The sequence below is a fragment of the Schistocerca nitens genome, chromosome 5, assembly GCF_023898315.1.
Source record: "Schistocerca nitens isolate TAMUIC-IGC-003100 chromosome 5, iqSchNite1.1, whole genome shotgun sequence".
Lineage (NCBI taxonomy): Eukaryota > Metazoa > Arthropoda > Insecta > Orthoptera > Acrididae > Schistocerca > Schistocerca nitens.
Window position 1 is genome coordinate 871478040 of NC_064618.1, and position 20572 is coordinate 871498611.

Genomic DNA, 20572 nt, shown 5'->3' on the forward strand with positions numbered 1-20572 from the left:
AATTAGATTAGGAAATGAGACACTTAAAGTAGTAAAGGAGTTTTGCTATTTAGGGAGTAAAATAACCGATGATGGTCGGAGGATATAAAATGTAGACTGGCAATGGCAAGGAAAGCGTTTCTCAAGAAGAGAAATTTGTTAACATCGAGTATAGATTTAGGTGTCAGGAAGTCGTTTCTGAAAGTATTTGTATGGAGTGTAGCCATGTATGGAAGTGAGACATGGACGATAACTAGTTTGGACAAGAAGAGAATAGAAGCTTTCGAAATGTGGTGCTACAGAAGAATGCTGAAGATAAGGTGGGTAGATCACGTAACTAATGAGGAAGTATTGAATAGGATTGGAGAGAAGAGAAGTTTGTGGCACAACTTGACTAGAAGAAGGGATCGGTTGGTAGGACATGTTTTGAGGCATCAAGGGATCACAAATTTAGCATTGGAGGGCAGCGTGGAGGGTAAAAATCGTAGAGGGAGACCAAGAGATCAATACACTAAGCAGATTCAGAAGGATGTAGGTTGCAGTAGGTACTGGGAGATGAAGAAGCTTGCACAGGATAGAGTAGCATGGAGAGCTGCATCAAACCAGTCTCAGGACTGAAGACCACAACAACAACAAATAGAAAGTAAGTAGAGGACAGGGCATGATGAAACAGCGCCGTTATATCGGCCGTAAACTTATTGCCGATAAGTGACAATGAATCCAAAAGAGGGACCCTCGTGAAGAGTGAAACGACATCGAAACTTACTATTTATCAATAGACTGAGAACACTACAGCTGAAGGATTCGGTCAACATAATGGATATTCTGCACATCAGGTCAGTACTGCTTTAAGGAGGAAAAATCGTGACCACCCACAGGATCAAGAGGATAAGGAGGTGTTTAAGTCCAGAGCATTTCTCCCATATGTCGGGAACATTTCATCGAAAGTAGGCAGAATTTTAAAGAAACATCGCGTGAAAGCAATCTTCCGGCCACCTACAAAGGCTCGTGCTCTTCTGGGCTCAGCCAAGGATGATCTAGGATTACGGAAGGCTGGAATTTATAAAATACCTTGCGAGTGTGGGAAAGCCTACATTGGTCAGACCACACGCACAGTACACGACCGCTGCGTTGAACATGAGCGCCACACTCGCCTTTTACAGCCCAGTAAGTCGGCCATAGCCGAACATTGTATATCCACAGGACATACTATGGATTATTCGACCACGAAAATCTTGGCCCCATCGAGATCCTTCTGGGATTCAGTTGTGAAGGAATCCGTCGAAATACGTTTAGCGGAAAATCTCATTAATCGCGATGGCGGCTTTTTATTGAATAAGGCCTGGGACCCGTTGATTTCTTTACTTTCAACCAAAAGAAAACTTTTTATGGCTTCTGACATGTCGAGCGACAAGTAATTTTAAATTTAATATTGAAATTTTCCTATTATTGTTTTGGACATATCTGCGTGCATGTTTTACTTTTTTCACGCATTCGTTGGCGCTCCATTGATGCAGTAATATTGTAGAGGGCCTTGGAATCGACAGGTGGCGCGCATGCTACGGTAACTTGCGCATGTGCGCCTGCGGCACTTTTAAGTATAAATAGAACAACTTGCACTAGCAATCTCCAGTGTCAAACACTCGTCTGAAGATGGCTGTAAGGTTATCAGCTGAAATATCGTGGAAAGAAGTCGATGAGATCCGGCTGGAATCCCGAAATCTTATGGAATATTTAAAAGGTGCTTGCTAATAGTGTTTGTGAATACGAACACACTCGAATGACCTGTGTGTTGCCCGAAAGCATGAAGTTATTCCTAACTGCTTGTCGTCTGGGATTGTCTATCTCATTGCCATGTTTCGTTTTTATATTTTTTCTCGTATTAACATTATCAAATAATTCTTGTGCATTGTGGACCTATTACAACACTGAAACTGTTGAAATTGAATGTAAGCTTTCTAATAAACTTGCTGCAACTTGTTGCTTGTATAGGTGTCTATATTTCCATGATGACTTTTCAAGATGCCTGGTATTACATCTTCAGATGTTTACATTTATTTGCGTGTCTTGAACATTGCTTCTTTACCAAACGCGTTGCAGAACTTTTTAAGACAGCTATTTTAAAATGTCGTAAGTAAAGAAATAGTGATGGAAGCTGAAGAAATGAATTAAAATTTGTGCCACGGTTGGGACTTTAACGTGAGCTGCTTGCTTACTAGGCAGGTTTGCTAGCCATTACACCACCACAGCCCTACAGCTAATTACTGCCTAGTCCAGTGCCCTCCGTAACACAAACTTCAGTTCACATCTTCAGCTTATTATCCCCTTCTTAGATTAAGCTGAAGATATGGATTGAAGTGTGTGTTGCAGAGAGCATTGGCCTAGGGTAGTGTGTTGTACAGCCATGTTAGCTGGAGTGCTGTGGTGGGGAATGGCCAGCATACCTGCCTAGTAACCAAGGAGCTCAAGTCCCAGCCATGACACAAATTTTAATTCATTTCTTCAGCTGCCATCACTATTGTAGATAAAGATCAGACGAAAACGTCTTGAGGAAAATTTGATTATATCATATCTATAGAGAAATAGTGTTTGTGACATCTATATAAATGGGATGGGATGAATATAAAATGAATTTACTTTCACAAACGCGTGTTTTGAGGGATGATTTGTTGCTTGGCACACTGGGAAATGAGTGTCATTCATATGGGTCCGTTACTCCATAAACATTAATGTAACTCAAGCTATAGTTTCGCCTTTATGTGTTTGGAGCATTGCTGTCACATCACGTGATGAGGCGGCCCACTAGCTTAAGTGTGGGAATCACGCCTGCAGATCATCAAAGGTTGCCCATGTCTCTGCTGGACAGTGATGTGCGATGTACTGATGCAGATGTATTTCCACGTTGCTTGTACTGCAGCTGTTACAGCGGTTTGGTTGTGGACACAGGGTGAGAGCGGACAGTAGATTGCAAGTGGTGTCTGGGGGGTAGCTTACTCACCATGCCGAAGGCGCCCTCGCCCAGCTTCTCGAGCGGGCGCAGGCGGTGCCTGGGGAACTGCAGCAGCGGCGTCGTCTCTGGCGGCGCCTCGCTCGGGATGCGCACCGTCGTGAAGCAGCCCGGCTCCAGGTGCTGCTCGCGCCGCTCCGACTGCTGGAGACACACGAGACCGCTCCACTGTACTGTCATACTACACAACACCAAAACTACTGAAATGAACACAGGGTGAGGCGGCGCAGTAGTCAAGCACAATGGACTCGCGTTAGGCTCGGTGGTGTCTAAGACCTTCATCTGTAAGGGTAAAAAACTCCAGCACGCTGCAGCGTCATCCTCAGTATCAAGGTATCGACACGTGCGAAAAAAAGGCCTTATCTAAGAAGTTTTCGTGAGGTGTAATGATCGGCTAATGATGTCACATTTGACCACAATTCTGCACAACGTGACGGTAGATGTATTACACTATGGGAAGGCCTTTACTCCGTCCCCTGCCCCCGCCACCCTACTCACATGAGAACCGCGACACCCTGCATTGAATCACACAGTTTTCTTATCGGTGAGCGAGGAAAACATTTCGGAAACAATGTTGCTCAGAATCGACAGGAAAAGTCCTCAGGAGCTGTCATAAAGGGGTCAACAAAACTACCCCTTCCCTCGGAGCGTTCATTTTCACATATTTGATGGTCTACAACGACGGTTTCAGCTATGATGTGTGACAGGGCGACGTTCTTGACAACCTATGAGGCAGCTGACAGCCTCTGAAGGATTCAACGCTTCTCCAAGGACACCGTGCGGCAGCAATCCCAATGAATGTGATCTCACCTCATCTCACCACATGGAGTGTAGGGCGACCTCCATGTTTGCTCTAGTACACAACAGTGTTCAAAACCACTCGACGAAATTTGAACGTTATCCGAAGCAGAATAGGATGTTTATGCCTTTTCATCCCTCATATTTCGTGTTCTCCTGTGGTGTGTGGATACAGGGGGTTGAATGTGACACATGCGTGAATAGAAGTGCGAAGAGGCCTTCTAAGTGCCTAATTTCAGTAACACCGCTGGTGCCACCAACACACCTTTGTTGAGAACTTTAAAAATGTACCTGTACAGGGTCAACCTTTCACTGATTCCTCGGTGCCTGCGGGACAGGCGGCTTTCGACGCCCCACAGCTGAGTGGCCCTAAGCAGCAGCATTATCCCCTGCATGCCTCGCTGCATCTTCGACAGTGACAAACGGTTGCCTATCACGCAGGCACCTAGGAATCTGGTGAATGGTTCTCTCTGTACAGGTACATTTTTAATGTGCTCAACACTAGGGCACATGTGGTAACGACAGTGTTGTCAAACTGAGGAGTCTTTGAGGGATCCTTTGCTGTTTTATTCACGCAAGTGTTAATTTTTCACCCCCCCCCCCTCCCACGTGCACACTGCATTCCTACACCACAATCATATCATGAGAATTGCACTGACGTCAAACTGAAAAATAATCGTTCTAAATTCTCCAGTTTTTCCTTAAATCAAAAACCTATTGCAACTACACGATCTATGCTTACTCTGCAGCTTCAGAATTGTGCCCATTCGTACATCGTAACTTTAATGTCCATGTAATGGCAGCTGATGCTGATATGACTTACAGGCACTTTAAACTACCACATAAAATTATTTGAAGCTATCTACCTCTTTCCACATCCATCTTTTTCCACGTATTTACCTTTGCAGTTTTTTCTTTCAAGAATTATCGCCTGCATTACCAACATGTAGACTATTGTAACTCCAAATCACCTCTTATTCAAAGGGACGCAATGAATTTTGTGGGACCTACTTCCATCCAGTAATCCTGTGAGGCGTGGTGTGGGAGTCCTCTTCTACTTACTTCAAAACATTTTCTTTGAAATGTATTTTGAAATTACTGAAATATCACAGAAGATGTACAAGGTCAAAATATCCTAATAAAGGTGATTTGTTTCATCCGAGAGACAATGTTCTCTAAATAATATATTTTACTTCAATGATTTCACAAATCCATCGGAAACTTAAGAGGTTCTTTGCCCTATACATATTTGTAATCTATGATCGAAATGTACTGATGGACTGAAGGGACAGGTTTTCTGTCAAAACCGACTGCGAAAAAATGTTGTGCTATTCTTTGCTCAAAAAGTGTGGTTTCCTTTTCTTTATCGCAGTTAGTTTTAACTACGATGGAAGGGCATATAAGGCATTCGACAGATTGCTTCTCCCATGTATATTCTTAATCTTTTTATATAATTCTAAACAATAATTATATACATATACTGTTCTGTTTTCTTTCTCACTGTTGGTTTCACAGAAAACAGTAAAGTCGTATTTATGGCTTATTCGCTTATGCTTAGACCACTACTATGGAATCTGAATTTACAACAATAAACAAGACTCAAGGTCAGGGACAAGAGGGGAGAGATGGAGTGAAAGGTGGGGGAAGAAATGGAGAGAGGGTCGATGAAGCAGTTGATTCGCAGAGAGTGCGGGCAGGAGGAGATAGAAATTGGGGGCGGAATTTCGGGGGAGGAAGGAGATAATATGGACTGAGAGAGGGGAAGAACGAGATTAGGATGTATATCCGATTCTCATATTTATTTAGCAACTGAGAAGCACTGATGGGGTCGCTAGTATATTATAATATGGTTTGCATGCAAGCAGAACTTTTCATTCTGTGAGGGTCCCTGAATACTATTTGGATCCACCTGAATCACATAGATAACTGGCGTTCAGCGTCATTATAAACTGTAATATTCATTTCATTCATAAGAAGCTCTGTAATTCTGGCGTGCGGTGTGTTTGATGCCACAGATATGATGTGCCACTCTAAAGAAAGAAGCACCTCAACTGGAGGTTAGCAGTTGTGCACAGTTCTGGGGAGTGTTCAGTTAGATAGGTCAGTTACTAGCAGAGTGAGTCTCGTGATTCGGTCCTATTAAACAGTATGTTAGTAACACGGACTGTTACATGGGAGAGTAGTAATATATCTTGGTTTTGTACTGAACGATAAATAAACAAACATTACGGAAAACTTTTCTTTGTTTTTGAACCACCTAAAATCACCTCAAACACTATATGAATCCGTGGATAATTAGTCTTGCACAAACCAGTGATCACAAGATAAATATAAATAAATCCACGGGAGTTGTAGATCTGAGAATCTACTGAGGCTTCTTTAGACAGACGAAACGACTACTATAGTTACATCTCAAAACCACCCCAGCAGATAAATCAGACCCTTCCTTTCTCCTCGAAATTTAAGCTTGACGTTCCTCTTTACTTCTCCACCTCTGCTTGGATACAGTAATATGTTGAAGTAATCTTTTCACAATGTCGGTTAGCATATACTCCTTGACGTTATGAAGGTGAAAGAGGTAAAATACAGGGAGCGAAACGTTTTGTAAGGCTTGTACAGAAGAAGTCCAAAATCATAAGGCTCGGATATAAAAGGATTCAAGTCTTCCCCCAGATTTGCTCAATCTGTGCAATGAGTAAGCAGACAAGGAAACGAAGGAGATATCTGGAACGGAAATTTAAATTTAGGGAGAAGAAATAAAAACCGTAAACTTTGTCTCTGATAGAGACGCCAAAGGACAGAATCAGTTGGAGAGAGATATCGAATTATATACGGCGACGGTGAAGGAATTACATTAATAATGAGAAACTGGTAGCAGTAGATTAGTATTCTTTCGTTTGGGCGGCTGAGTAACTGACTATTAGCGAACATAAATTTACTTGTTAGAAAATCTTTTCTGAAACTATTTGTCTGGAGTGCAGCCTTTTTCGGAAGCGTGGCGTGGACGGCAGACAGTTCAATTAAGAGAGCAGGAGCTCTGAAAATGTCGTGCTACAGAAGAATGCTGAAGATAAGACGGATAATAGGACAACTAAGGAAGGGATACTGAATCACAAGAAGGAGAAGAATTTGTGGCACAAAATGACGAAAGGAAGAAATTAGTTGGTACAGTACAGCCTTAGGCAAGAAGCAACTGTCCATATGGTAAGGAAGGGAAGTGTGGGGGTTAAAACTGTAAAGGGAGACGTAGGATTCACTAAAATAAGCAGTAGTCATGCAGAGATGAAAAGGCTTGCACAGGACAGACTAGGGTGAAGTGCTGCACCAAACCAATCTTCAGAACAACGGCTATAATAAAAAGAACGTTAAACTGAATTACTGTTCATATTAAAATTTACTTCTTCGGAAATCTCTTAGTGGGCGAAGCTTGTGCAGTACGTGTTTCTGCCGCTAGGCGCGCACATCGCAACTCGTTGCCAGTTCAGTGCCGCCTGTGTTCTCGACCTGATTTCTTCTGTTCATCTGAAGTGATTCCTTTTGCTAGCGCTGTTTCGTTCGTGTTTCGTTTTGTATGATGGCAACTTTAAGTGAACAACTTACAGCTGTGAAATTGTGTTTCCTACTCTTCAAAAATGCTGTTGAAACAGTTTTAATGTTGAAAACAGCTCACCAAGATGACACTATGGTAAAAACTCAGGTGTACGCGTGGTTTTCTCGATTTAAAAACGGCGACATGTCGATGGATGACAAACCCCGTTCTGGACGTCCGTCAGCTGTCCGAATCGACGAAAATATTGGAAAAATTCTGGAGCTTGTGCTCAAAGACCGTCGACAGACAATTTATGAACTGTCAGAGATTAGTGGGTTATTTTGGAGCTCGGTCGTCGTCGAAAAAACCCGATTTGTATCAGACAGGAGACTGGTTCTTCCACCGCGAAAACGCACCTGCTCACACAGCCATCTCTGTTAGACAGTTTTCGGCTAAAAATGGCATGGTTCCACCAGCCCAACCACCTTTCTCACCTGACCTGGCTCCATGCGACTTTTTCTTATTTCCACGCATGAAAAGGGCTACGAAAGGATACCAGTTTGACAACATTGAAAAAATGGAGAGAAAAGGAGGAGGAGCTGACAGCTATTTCTAAAGATGACCACAAAAAATATTTCGAGCAGTGGAATTACCGCTGTGATAAATGTATTAGTTGTAGTTGAAAGTATTTTGCAGGTGACAGCGTTGTTATGCTACAAATTTTAAACTACTTTTAGAAGATAATTCCAGTTCCTTTGGGTACCCCGTCGTACAACTTTCAGCTGTGTTACATTACTTAAATCATCAGTTTGATGAGGCTATTTAATAAAAGACTAAGGCCAAACTCATAAAAGGCAAAGGCATAAGAAAAGGGCACACTTAGTACATAAAACAAATCCTTCATAAATCCATGCCTGCATATCTAAATCGACACCGTCTCACTGCTGCTGTGCACGTTAGCCTCACAAGGGAACCTCCCCATCGCACCCCTCCTCAGATTTAGTTATAAGTTGGCACAGTGGATAGGCCTTGAAAAACTGAACACAGATCAATCGAGAAAAAAGGAATAAGTTGTGTGGAACTATGAAAAAAATAAGCAAAATATACTAACTGAGTAGTCCACGTGCAACATATACAACCTCAAGGGCAATGTGCAGTCAGGAGCGCCATGGTCCTGTTAGCGTGAGCAGCTCTGGAGTGAGACTTCCGTGGTTCAAGTCTTCCCTCGAGTGAAAATTTTAATTTTTTGTTTTCAGACAATTATTATCTGTCCGTCTGTCCATCCGATGCGATCACTTTTTTGGGAGTGATAATCACATCCACAAGAAAATCTAAATCGGGCAAGGTAGAAGAATCTTTTTATTCATTCGCCAAGTGTACAAGTTAGGTGGGTCGACAACATATTACTGTCATGGGACGCACATGCCGTCAACAGTATCGTATAGAATATATCAGACGTGTTTTCCTGTGGAGGAATCGGTTGACCTATGACCTTGCGATGAAATGTTTTCAGTTCCCATTGCAGAGGCACGTCTTTTCGTCTACTAATCGCACGGTTTTGCGGTGCGGTCGCAAAACACAGACACTAAACTTATTACAGTGAACAGAGACGTCAATGAAAGAACGGACAGATCATAACTTTGCGAAAATAAAGAAAGTAAATTTTTCACTCGTGGGAGGACTTGAACCATGGACGTCTCATTCCACAGCTGCTCACACTAACCACAGGACCACGGCGCTCCTGACTACACATTACCCTTGAAGTTGCATATGTTGCACGTGGACTACTCAGTTTGTATATTTTGCTAATTTTTTTTATAGTTCCACACAACTTCTTCCTGTTTTCTCGTTTGATCTGTGTTAAGTTTTTCAAGGCCTATCCACTGTTCCAACTTGTAGCTAAATCTGAGGGGGGTACGATGGGGAGGTTCCCTTGTCAGAAGAAATTAACACATAGTCATACTTGTTTCCTTCCAGTCGCTTCACTTACCTAGTGCAGTTCAACGAAATCTTTATGATCGGCTTGAATTATATAATATAACCTCTTACTCATACATTAGAACTTCATAAAAGTACTTCATTTAACATTCAGTTCACAAACTTACAACTAACTTCATTTTCATTCAATAACAAACTCAACACCTGGCATTGACCGGGTATTTATTTATTCCAAACTTTTATCTCCTCCTTCACACCCTCTCTGTCCATCTCCTCCACCCCTGTCTGTCCGTTTCCTCTACTCGTTCTCTGTTCAAGTCCTTCACTCCTTCTCTGTCAATCTCCTCCACCTCCACACTCTGTCCACCTCCGCCACCCAACGCTCTGTATTCATCTCCTCCTGTCCCTCTCTGTGTCCACTTGTTCTTCCCCCCTCTCTGTCAATCTCCTCCTCTCCCTCTAAGTCCACCTCCTTCTACCCCATCTCTTTGTACATCTCCTCCACCTCTCTCTCTGCCCATCTCCTTTCCCCCTCTCTCTGTCCACCAACTCCCCCTCTCTCTATCCATCTCCTCCTTCCCCCTCTCCCTGTTGGTCACCTCCTCATTTCTTTGTCCAGCTCTTCCTGTCTCTGCCTGTCTCTTGCACCTCATCTCTCTGTGCATCTTCTCCAACCTCTTCTCTCTCCTTCTTCCCTCCCCCCGCCTCTCTCTCTCTCTCACTGCCCCTCTCTTTGTCCGTTTCCCCTCCCCATCTTCCATCTGTCCATCTCCTCCCCCCCCCCCCCAACTTCTCTTTCCACGTAATCACGCTGATCCAATAGCAGGCTGGTGGTTCTTACCCCTGGAGTATTTCTTTCCAGACTGTAGCTAACATGTGTACCAAATTTGACTGAAATCGTTCCAAGTGTTTAGGATGAACTTTGTCCCCACGGCTTCCTTCACGTTCGCACATGTCAAATATATTTCACATATAGTTAACATATTTCACACGTACAGGGTAGCGCACAATAAGTCACCCTATTGGATTTTGATCCTACAAGTGTACTATTGGGGCAATAGCTTTCAAATTGTGCGCTCAACTTCGTGCAGTTCATGGAAATTATGCCTGATGTCGTTGCGACTTCATCGCTTCCGTTTGTGAGTCTCTCATTTCAGTTTGCCGCGGTGGCGGACAAAGGACGGTTGATCGTCGCACAAAAGACGAATATTGTGTTATTGTTCGCGGCGACGAAGTGTTACTTTGACACAGAGAAGGTTTCGTGCTCCTTTCAGCACACGTTGAGCTCCAGTCCCATAGACAATATGCAGATTACATAAAAAATTGGAAGTTACTGGATCTGATTTGGAGTGTCTGATTTGGAGGTCGCCGCAAAACATTGAAGCAGTTCGAGTGGCTTTGACTTGTAGTCCGAGTAAATCAACAAGAAGAGCCAGTGCCGAGTTGGGAATTTTACGCCGATCTGTACAAAGAATTATTCAATTCAACCTTCGCTTGTATCCACACAAGATGACTGGGGCGCATAAGCTTACTGCGAGAGATAAAGAGGGGAGACTGCAGTTTGCAAGGTGGGCAATCGAGCAAGACCGAGAGGCAGTGCTACACAACACGTGGTTTTCCGACGAAGCTTATTTTTACGTGAACGCTGTTGTGGACAAACAGAACGTTCGATTGTGGGCACGTGAACCTCCGTGAATAATCCACACGAAAGACACCTACGGGGAGAATGCGTGTGGGTCGCGATGTCAAGCCGTGGAATCGTCGGTCCGTTCTTCTTCGATGCTACAGTAACCGGTGAATGCTATTTACACATGATGCGAAATCAGTTCTTTCCTCAACTCGTGGCCTCGTGTCTTCCACTGCAGACACAGTGGTTCATGCAGGATGGAGCACGCCCCCATACTGCCAACGTTGTGCTTCATTTCCTACACGAAAGACTTGGCCTTAGGGTATTGTCAAACAGATTTCCAGAACGTTATGCAGCAGGAGGAATGTGGCCGCCCCACAGCCCGGACATTAAACCATGTGACTTCTTCCTTTGGAGGTTCCTTAAAGAGAAGATCTACCACAGAAAACTCGAAAATGTAGTGCAACTTAGGGTCATCATTGTGGAGTTATGCCGCGCCATTCCAGATCTGTGTCGGAAAGTCGTGACAAATGCACGTGTGCGAATTGAAGAAGTTGTAAACCAAAACAGCAGTCACATTGAACAAGTGATTCATTAGCTTGTATTTCCAAGCTGTATTGTGAAGAGTTTGGCAGAGCACTGAAAGACCTGAGTCTAAACAAGGCCCCGGGAGTAGACAACATTCCATTAGAACTACTGACGGCCTTGAATGAGCCAGTCCTGACAAAACTCTACCATCTGCTGAGCAAGATGTATGAGACAGGTGAAATACCCTCAGACTTCAAGAAGAATATAATAATTCCAATCCCAAAGAAAGCAGGTGTTGACAGATGTGAAAATTACCGAACTATCAGTTTAATAAGCCACGGCTGCAAAATACTGACGCGAATTCTTTACAGACGAATGGAAAAACTGGTAGTAGCCGACTTCGGGGAAGATCAGTTTGGATTCCGTAGAAATGTTGGAACACGTGAGGCAATACTGACCCTACGACTTATGTTAGAAAATAGATTAAGGAAAGGCAAACCTACGTTTCTAGCATTTGTAGACTTAGAGAAAGCTTTTGACAATGTTGACTGGAATACTCTCTTTCAAATTCTAAAGGTGACAGGGGTAAAATACAGGGAGCGAAAGGCTATTTACAATTTGTACAGAAACCAGATGGCAATTATAAGAGTCGAGGGACATGAAAGGAAGGCAGTGGTTGGGAAGTGAGTGAGACGGGGTTGTAACCTCTCCCCGATGTTGTTCAATCTGTATATTGAGCAAGCAGTAAAGGAAACAAAAGAAAAATTCGGAGTAGGTATTAAAATCCATGGAGAAGAAATAAAAACTTTGAGGTTCGCCGATGACATTGTAACTCTGTCAGTGACAGCAAAGGACTTGGAAGAGCAGTTGAACGGAATGGACATTGTCTTGAAAGGAGGGTATAACATGAACATCAACAAAAGCAAAACGAGGATAATGGAATGTAATCGAATTAAGTCGGGTGATGCTGAGGGAATTAGATTAGGAAAGGAGACACTTAAAGTAGTAAAGGAGTTTGGTATTTGGGGAGGAAAATAACTGATTATGGTCGACGTAGAGAGGATATAAAATGTAGACTGGCAATGGCAAGGAAATCGTTTCTGAAGAGGAGAAATTTGTTAACATCGAGTATAGATTTAAGTGTCAGGAAGTCGTTTCTTAAGTATTTGTATGGAGTGTAGCCATGTGTGGAAGTGAAACATGGACGATAACTAGTTTAGACAAGAAGAGAATAGAAGCTTTCGAAATGTGGTGCTACAGAAGAATGCTGAAGATTATATGGGTAGATCACATAACTAATAAGGAAGTATTGAATAGAATTAGGGAGAAGAGGACTTTGTGGCACAACTTGACTAGAAGAAGGGACCGGTTGGTAGGACATGTTCTGAGGCATCGATGGATCACAAATTTAGCATTGGATGGCAGCGTGGAGGGTAAAAATCGTAGAGGGTGACCAAGAGCTGAATACACTAAGGAGATTCAGAAGGATGTAGGTTGCAGTAAGTACTGGGAGATGAAGAAGCTTGCACAGGATAGAGTAGCATGGAGAGCTGCATCAAACCAGTCTGAGGACTGAAGACCACAACAATAACAATAATTCCTTATTTCTACATCAATAAATTACAAATCTTGTCAACAACAAATGCGTTATTCATGAAACAAATCGGGCGACTTATCGTGCGCCACCCTGTGTTTGAACACATACTTCATCTATATCTTCAGCGATTTTCGCCTTACTGTTTCCTTTTTCATGCAGGTCAATGTTTATGACGTCGTATCTCCCAAACTACATGTTGTACAAAGACATACTTTGACACGTACATTCCATGTTTTATGTTGATACTGTCTGAAAGCTGAGTCCCGAATAAACAGTAAACGTCACGTCTGATGCGGTAGTGCTATCGCATGAAAAACGAAAATGTAGTGAGTGATGAAAATGTTTCCTTTCGTTTCATAAAGATTTGGAGTTACGTGTACTTAACGCTCTCATTCTGCAACGCTGCATGAATAAAACCTGATTATACCCACGTCGTGCTCTGTAGTCTTCCTTCATCCCCAAACGCAGCGCTTTTATAGATAGGTGGTACTTACCCCTACTGCGATTGTTTCTGGACAGTAAGTGACATGTGTACCAGGTTTGGCTGAAATCGGTCCAGTGGCTTACGGGGAGAAGTGGAACTTACATACATACGTACGTTTTTATAAAACGTATGCATATGCGATAACCACGATGCCTAGAATTGTAGGGTATTAAACTGCTTGGATATTACTGCCCTTCAGAAGTATTAATGCTGTTGATGTAAAAAATATAGTAGTTTTTTTCTATTTTTCTATTGACTGATGACAAAATTCTTCAGACGTAATTTTCTGGATCACAGACGCGTTTCAAAATTGACATTGCTACTATTAGAATACCACAAAGTAAATAATGTAAAAATTAAATACCATCCTATAACAGGGTCTGTCTAAAGCGTACAGAAGGAATGTTATATCTTTCTCTGTACATTAGTTATAATAGATAAAAATACAACTGATGTGAGGTAATTGTCATAACGAAAAAGTTGCACTAAGTTTGTAGTTAAATAACTTTCCGTGGGGTTTCTTATTATTAGGGGACGGTGGGGGAGAGTGGTCAGGGCGGAAAAAGCGGCCATTGGATACTTTTTTTGTTCCGAATAGTGCTGCCGCATGCCGAGACGTTCTCGCACTAGTTCTGATTTACACTCTCCGGGCGTTTGACAGAGGAAGCTTGTTCCGTTATTTCTAGTAAAAACTTTCCTGGTTTTCTATCTTCTGATATAAAGTAAGTCATTTTATTCTTGCTACTTCACTCATACGTGAAGTATAGTTTCCTTATCAAACGTCTTTTGGGCTGCAAACGTACTTCATTGTTGTTTCTTCCCGTGGTTTGATACTTTCATTTGCGAAAAACTAATGTCGACATGGTGTCAAAATCCGGCATATAACGGACTGCTCCAGTCGTCTGTTATTATTTCCGATTCCAGGGCATCAAGATGCCTAGATAACATGTCTGAAAATCAGAATAACGAACAAGGGATGCTGCTGCGATGGCCCTGGCCCCATTACTCTCCTGCGTAGGGAAAAATGGCACTAAATAAGCCTTCACAAAAATGCGTCTAGTTCCTATATATTTCACTTAAAACACTTTAAAATACCTCATAATAAATAGATTCAAAATGGAAGGGGCAAGTTTCTAGCAATCAGTTTCCCATAGAATGACCTTGCCCTAACATTTCAGTATTCGCCTAAACTAACTGAAGGTAACAATGTAAGTAAAGCAAGATATCTGAATGTTTCTTTGAAGTCCTTTCCATTCAAAGCCCAATGCGTCAACCACTGTCTCATTTCACCAGTTAAGAAAGTAGCAATTCTGATCCATTCGTTTCATGTGGTTTTTAAAGTAGGAGAAGGGAGGGAGAAATATACTAGCCTAATCTACGGGTATTATCATCGATTTCATTTTCTCCATTTTATTCATAATAGCCGAATCCAAAAGGATACAACAACAACAAAAAAAAAAAAAAGCAAAACACACACACACACACACACACACACACACACACACACACGGCCACGCGCGTGGGTACACATGTACTCACTTAAGTGGCATTATGCAGTGATATATGACATACATTATACACAGATTACATGTATATGGGTGCAGAACATTTTACTAGGACAGTTTCACCGAATTATTTAAGTACAATATTATGGTCATATAGACGCTACATTTGAAAAGGGGTGGGGTTGTTTATGGTATTCTAACCCTAATAGTTTGGTCTGGACCACATATAGGTTGCTTGTTTTAAATAGAATCAATTAAATATCTCGAAAACGAGGCATCGCACGAAAAAATGTTCCAGGTAGTAACGGGACATCCTCCTCTAGCACTTCTTTTCCTTAGCACCGAGCGGGGTGGCGCAGTGGTTAAACACTGGACTCGCATTCGGGAGGACGACGGTTCAATCCCGCGTCCGGCCATCCTGATTTAGGTTTTCCGTGATTTCCCTAAATAACTCCAGGAAAATGCCGGGATGGTTCCTCTGAAAGGGCACGGCCGACTTCTTTCCTAATCCGATGAGACCGATGACCACGCTGTCTGGTCTCCTTCCCCCAACCAACCAACCAACCAACCTTAGCAGACGTTGTCGATACCAGTATTGTTTTTCGAATTTTGGACACGTCAGTATTATATCAGATGGTTTTCTGAAAAGTTTCATGTAATTTTATACACAATTAGTTATATTTCAAGCTAAAATTTATGAAAAGGAATTACTCTATTTTCGATGCTACACTCGAAAAGTACTAGCTCTGAATGTACAGTTAAAATGATTTTTTTTAGAAACATTTGAAATTACGAATTATTTGGCACACTTAAAATTTATATTATTAATCACGCAACCTAGTACTGTTCGCTATCAACGGTTAGGTTTACGTTTACACTGTAAATGAAATGTATAATCAAATGCGCCTGTTCTGCATTGCTGCAACACACACACATGGTATCTGTCGATTAGTGCGCCGTCTGCCACAAATGGAAAACAATGGTCTGAGTAAACCGTAGGTTTTCTTTCATAGAACCCGAATATGCGATAAAAATTGGGGGCTACCTTTTGGAAATACGAAGTTGACCCCACCCACGCAGAAGGGAAGGCTAGGCTGTGGCCAATTGTAGCACAGACTGATGTCCCGTTCACTAATATTAAATTTGCACCTACAATATTTTTTATTCTTTTCGTACGATGCGTTGTTTCCGAGATAATTAATTTTCTCAAGTTAAAATAAACGTCCTCTGGAGTATGATGTTTGTGTCGCATACATTTTTCCACAGTTGCGCGTAGTATTTGTTTGTGTACAGTGGTTAGCAACATAGATCAAACTTCAGTAACGGGACATTCGTCTTCAGATTTTTCTCAGTGATTCGATGTAAAAATGAGGGAACTTCCATAAAACAGTACCACTGTGGACGTACGTCATTGTGTCACTTCATCTGAAGTGTCAAGAGAAACTCTGTCCGTACATTTACAACAGTGCAGACGGCAGCGGGAGTGGTGTTTTCACTCCTGATGACAGAACCATAAGTTATTAGTACATACATACTCGAGGAGTGGCTTCTGCGAAATCGTATCAAACCTGAAAGCCGCAACTCAGAACTATCAAGAACGTAAGATACGAGGGTTATCGTGCATTCTTTTCCGTTATTTGCATCTTTCCTATACTACACGAAGACATGTTCAGTAGTAGAGCTTTCTTCTCTATAGCATTATACAGTGTGTTTCAGAAGCGATGGACAATATTCAGGGATTGACAGGAATGATCATTCGAAATAAAAAAGTCTAGTAAACATGGGCTCTGAAACGCATACCTTAAGAGCTATTAGCAATTCTTGCTCTTCGATACACAGAAACAAATCTCTTCTACTGTAAGCTGTTTCCTTCACATATTTTCGCAAGTGGTAATATCGACCAAAACAAGAAAATAGTGTCTGTAAAATGCTTATCTTAAAAGTTACGAACACTTCTTCATTAGGAGAGTTGTGTTTCAAAGTAGCTGGCCGCCCTGGCCGAGCCTTTCTAGGAGCTTGAGTTTACAACCGCACTGCTGCTACGGTCGCAGGTTCGAATCCTGGCTCGGGCATGGATGTGTGTGATGTCCTTAGGTTAGCTAGGTTCAAGTAGTTCTAAGTTCGAGGGGACTGATGACCTCAGATGTTAAGTCCCATAGTGCTCAGAGCCATTTGAACCATTTTTTTTTTTTTTTGTTTCAAAGTATTGATGAATAAGTGCTCATAGCTCTTAAGGAATGCGTTTTAGAGCTCATGTTTATTTGACTTACTTGTTTCGAATGATTGTTCCTGTAATATCCCTGAATATTGACCATCCCTTCTGATACACCCTGTATATGTTGCCATGAAGAGCGATTAGCTTACTCTCATACATATGCAAAAGATTTGCAATGAAAGAAACTTTTCAGCATTAGATATAGAACATAAGGTTACCAGGACATTTCTGAAGAAGAAATAAAATACTCTTTGCATGCGGGTAAATCGATGTAGGTTTAATTACATTGCATTTCCTGTAGGCTGTCACTAGCATTATGAGCATAGGGGCAAATCATTGAAAAATATATGAACGGTAGGTATCTCTCCAAACTGTGATTCATCCACACAGCTCACTCGAAACTCTCTCTAGCGCTCAGTGCATTTATAACCTTTTTCTCGCAACGCTTCCTTTGTTAACGTAATCGTGCACATTAAAAAGTGTAGTCGAATGGGCGCGGATGCTCGACGCGCTAACCAGCGTATGAATTCATTTCGCAGCATATTTTCCTGAGCTGACGCGAGGGGACGCTTTCGCCCACGCGCGAGCTTTGAGGTGTACGCCAAACTTCGAGGCAAAATTTCACGCGCAATAAACTCGTGCATGAATTCATCTGAATAACAAACACGACCCCCCCTGTTGCGGAATTTGTTACGCTGCGCTACGTTTCCCCGCTTAACAAGTTACACGCAGCCTGCTATTTTGCGCTTTGTTCTTTCGGGAATTTCAAAGCAGCTTTTAACGTGGTAGCTTTCTACACAGCTGGTCCAGACTGAAGCTCGAAATAACTAGCTCATCCTTTTGCGCAACTCCGGTTCACAACAGGCGGGAAAACTATGATTTCAAAGTGGCACTCTAGTTGTCATATCTGAACACAAGGTACGTTACTAGTCTGTGAAAGAACTTGGTGGTGTGGATTTCTGACGTTCACCGCCATTTTAAGCTTAATCTAGAAATACTCTACACTCACTCAGGTCTGTTTAATGGGATTTGAACAACAATGAAGGAAGTTCGTGTCCCTACATCTGACAACTTACCCTCGTTTGCTAGTTTCCTTTCAAATAGTTTACCTGTGCTGCAGAGTGAAAATCTCATTCTGGAAACATCCCCCCGGCTGTGGCCAATCTATGTCTCCGCAATATCCATCTTTCAAGAGTGCTAGTTCTGCAAGGTTCGCAGGAGAGCTTCTGTAAAGTTTGGAAGGTAGGAGACAAGGTACTGGCAGAAGTAAAGCTGTGAGGACGGGACGTGAGTCGTGCTTGGGTAGCTCAAATGGTAGAGCACTTTCTCGCGAAATGCAAAGGTCCCGAGTTCGAGTCTCGCTCCGGCACACAGTTTTAATCTGCCAGGAAGTTTCATATCAGCGCACACTCCGCTGCAGAGTGAAAATCTCATTCTGGAAATTTACCTGTTGTTTACACATCAGTAGAACCGCTTTCAAATATCGGTTGTGCTACCTTCTCCCTTTATCAAAGACAGAAAAAGAAATAAAAGGCTTCGTTTCAATAAAAAAAAACTGGTGCTCTGTTAAGCTAAATCATAATTGAATCTGAAAAAATACCGAGCAGACGGAAAATAAGTCTGGAGTAATGCAGTAACAGTAAAAGTTAAAATTTTACCAATGAATTATATGACCTAGTTAGTACCACTATAATGTTAGACAGGCAAAAACCTTTGTATCTAGTAAACATTAAGTCATTGTCTTGAGTATAGCACTGCCAGTATCTTAAAATTCACAATGATATTCTGTAAAGTATTGAAACTTCCAAAACTCACACAAAAGCATCTATGCAACTTCATTATCACACAGAGTACTGGAACAAATGCCACAATGTTTCATAATACACATTAGACTGATTAGGAGCTACTAACAGCAAATATTAAGCGACTTTAGCAAAGTACAGACTGCTATGATCCAGTGCTTGGGAACGAACGTCTTGCAAAGATCGAAGCTGGTCGGCTATTCGCTCTTCCGTCTAGCGCGTGAACATTACTGAGGACCTCCGCCATCTGTTCCTGTCTGACGTCTTCTCTGACGTCCATGAAATCTTCGAACAGGATGACTATCCACGTCACATGACAGGATTTCTCATACAGTGGTTTGAGGAGCTTCATAGTGAACTCACTATGTCTTCGTCATAAAATTCTCCTGATCTTGATCCGATGGAACTCAGGACTGTATCTATCGGGTGCCAGCTTCATGACGAAAACCTCAGGCTCGTAATTTATGGAAATTCCATGACCTGTCCGTGGACATTAGATGCAGCATACCTCCACAAACCTACCAAGCATTTATCGAATCCATGCCATGCTGATGTATTACATTCTAAAGGTGGACCAACATGCGTGTAATAGCACAGTTTGAACCTTTATTTGCCGCTTTCAACTTGCCGTGGCGCCCTAGACAGTAGGCGCCGACGACACCATGCACAACATATACGTCGTGCGGGTTGCAGCCAGCTCGGCTCCTACAGTTCAGATGATGCGGGACTTTGCAACCACAGAACTCAAGAGGCCAGGCCAACAGAGGACATCAACAGCGCTCCAGCCAGGCTGTCCAGGCGGCTAACACGGCGACGATAGATGTCATTGACAAAGCAAATCTCGTCATAAACCAGCTATGTCACGAACCGACTATAGCCCCCTCCCCCCAGTATCCATTCTCCAGCCAGCTACTTAGGCCGGTGCTTGAGCTCCGGCCAGCAGATCCGTCACAACCAGCAGCCGCTTTGTACAGCAGGCCGCCTCCGCGACGCTGTGATCTAAGGTCTTCAGTGACGTGCCAGTTGAGACATGATATCATTTGTACTGTTGTTCTACTGACCAACAAGATAGTGTCACACCTAAAGTTTTCTATCTTCGTTACTGTTAGGCTGTTAACACTTTAGCAAGTTAAGTACATATGTAAGATCCCGTCAAGTGTTTTTTCTTCCTATAAACTGACGTTGGCTGCGGACTGGTTTACTAAAACCGATCTGAGGACATCATTTTTCTGTTCAGATTAAAGCTCTGAAAATTGCTTTATTTGTTTACTTAAAATGAATGACTATTTCAAGCGTTGTGGGCTTTAATTATTTACTTTGTGAACTTGGAACTCTGAAGTAATTTCTTTGGTGAAGAACTTTCTTTTATTTGGTTTTTGGGGAGTTTTTCTATTTAGACTCCGAGGGACTTCAGAAGTACTGGAAACGTATAAATTTTCTTGTCACAAATTTTTATGTCGTCAGACAACCTGGTTCGGTCTATAATGACTACCTACAGATCTTTTCTGTACAAACATGTCCTAATGCTGTAATTGTGCTTATCAATATATTTGTATGGTTGTC

General features: G+C 42.3%; 1 protein-coding gene across 1 annotated transcript in view; it reads right to left on the bottom strand.

Moving 5' to 3' along the window:
• Positions 1 to 20572, bottom strand: part of LOC126260784 (ALK tyrosine kinase receptor-like) — a 514129-nt gene that overhangs the window by 135721 nt on the left and 357836 nt on the right. The window contains exon 9 of the mRNA XM_049958121.1: positions 2978 to 3127. Coding sequence (XP_049814078.1) covers positions 2978 to 3127 — 150 coding nt within the window. The remainder of the gene's footprint in view (positions 1 to 2977; positions 3128 to 20572) is intronic.